This window comes from Limulus polyphemus, unplaced genomic scaffold (genome assembly GCF_000517525.1).
Source record: "Limulus polyphemus unplaced genomic scaffold, Limulus_polyphemus-2.1.2 Scaffold3764, whole genome shotgun sequence".
In the NCBI taxonomy this organism is placed as follows: Eukaryota; Metazoa; Arthropoda; class Merostomata; order Xiphosura; family Limulidae; genus Limulus; species Limulus polyphemus.
The window spans coordinates 51,185-53,369 of record NW_013669374.1 but is presented as its reverse complement, the minus strand read 5'-3'; the positions used below and the strand labels follow the sequence as shown (position 1 = coordinate 53,369).

Genomic DNA, 2,185 nt, shown 5'->3' with positions numbered 1-2,185 from the left:
AACCTGGAAAACATTATAATAAAATACAGTGTACCTGATGAATAACCTGGAAAACATTATAATAAAATACAGTGTACCTGATGAATAACCTGGAAAACATTATAATAAAATACAGTGTACCTGATGAATAACCTGGAAAACATTATAATAAAATACAGTGTACCTGATGAATAACCTTCATCAGGTACACCTGTGATTTTCATTAATGCTGAGATAATGTTTTACCTGGAGGTTTCAAGAACACAGCTTTACCTGGTATTTCTTTCTTTTGCGTATAGTGCAAAAAATATTTTAAATTGATTGAGTTGAAATATCAATGAGTGGGCAAAATTGTCATTAGTAAACATGAAATTCACAGATAACGATTTAGATATTATGACAAATATATACACACACACATGGTATACCCAGTTTTTATTTGGTTATGATAGGAATATCTTCAGTCATACATATGTATGCGTTTTAATAAGTAAATAGTTTTACTGAATATTTGCTTAACAATGTTTCATTATAAAATACTGTTGCCATGGTGACACAACCTATGTTTTTAATTGAGACATTTAGTTTGTATATATATATATATATATATTATTTTAGTCTTAAGTTCCTTCGATTCAAGGAGCCCAGGGCAATTGCACACATTTGTCCCCCCCCTCCTAAATCCGGCGCTGACGCCACCTATTGTTTTCTAATTCAGTCTCAGCTGAACTTAAAATTGTAATCATTGTAATTTTGCTTTTAATAAATAACAAATTTTTCCAAGGCACTTACTAGGTCTTTATGAATTTTGTAAGGAATGAGTCTTATTCTCTGTTTTTGTAAAAGGTTAAAATTATTTACATCCACGTGTAATCTGTCAATTCCACATTATAAATAACACTATCGTGTTTAAAAACGAAACTCAATTTTTCTTTGTTCTGATACATAACGTTGCATGTTGCTGCAACACTTGTGTTTGGAAAACGACAGGGATGAATAAACAAACATACATACCTTGATGACAGCAACAGTGGTTCCTTTTTGAGCATTTTCTGGAATAGAACCTCGATATAGATCTTTCGAGAATTCTGGAAAGTTGTCGTTCGTGTCCCGGATGTAGATGGTGACGTCAGCACTACTGGATTTCGGCGACACAAAAACAGTTTCTCTAGCTATTACCTGGATATTTGTAGAACAAATATGAAGTTTTTTAAGTTTTAAAAAATGCAGTTCATTGGTGAAGGTTTGGTGAATGTAGCTCTTAATATAAAGGTTTGTTTGCTTTGAATTTCGCGCAGAGCTACATGAGAGCTATCTAACTTAGCGTCCCTAATTTAGCAGTGTAAGACTAGAGGAAAGACAGCTAGTCATCACCACCCACTGCCAACTCTTGGGCTACTCTTTTATCAACGAATAGTGGGATTGACCGTCACATTATAACGCCCACGGCTGAAAGGGCGAGCATGTTTGGTGGGACGGGGATTCGAATCCGCAGATTGCGAGTCCTTACCACCTGGCCATGCCGGGCTTTAATATAAGGGATTTTATTTGTTAAGCTTTGTTAGCTAACTCACAAAAGTACATTCTGTAAATAATAATTTTAAGTAAGAGCGTAAGAAAGGTATATTTGATTAGCTATACTCATTACAGGGTCGATTTTTAGTTTGGATCTTGCTCTGATCGAAAGTTAAAATTAATTGTTGATGGAGTATACAAGATTTCCCAGAACTAATATCATGACTTACCTTGAAATTCATAACTTTTACTCTTTCATAGTCTAAAGCTGTTGGCCGCTTGACTCGTATTAAAAACGACACTTCATTTACGCCCTCTGATGGTGTAACATCAAATACCTCATTATCATCTTCCAGAAATAACTGGAAAGTTCCATTGGTTCCCTAAGCAAGTGTAGAAGAAAAAAAAAACGCGCTCACTGAATACCATCTATTTTTGTTCAATATAAAATCCGCATTAAACATGTAGAAATCAGAAATATACCTGTTAAGTCAGTGGTTCTTAACGTTTTTTGGCTAATACGTCGACCCATGTCTTCAAATACACCTCCTTGGCGTAACCACTGTTGGACTACAAAGGAAAGTTCGGAAGTCACTGGAGACCCTTGGCGACTCACTCAAAATGGCTTGGCCACCCAGTTTTGGGTCGCGACCCAAGGTTTAAGAGCAACCGCGCTAAGTGCATGCACTTA

General features: G+C 35.6%; 1 protein-coding gene across 1 annotated transcript in view; it reads right to left on the bottom strand.

The window, feature by feature from the left end:
- The window catches only part of LOC106469999 (cadherin-23-like), a 94,730-nt gene that overhangs the window by 47,862 nt on the left and 44,683 nt on the right, over nt 1-2,185 (bottom strand). The window contains exons 13-14 of the mRNA XM_022398558.1: nt 1,725-1,877; nt 994-1,158 (exon numbers count right to left, since the gene is read on the bottom strand). Of these exons, the coding sequence (XP_022254266.1) occupies nt 994-1,158; nt 1,725-1,877 (318 nt within the window). The remainder of the gene's footprint in view (nt 1-993; nt 1,159-1,724; nt 1,878-2,185) is intronic.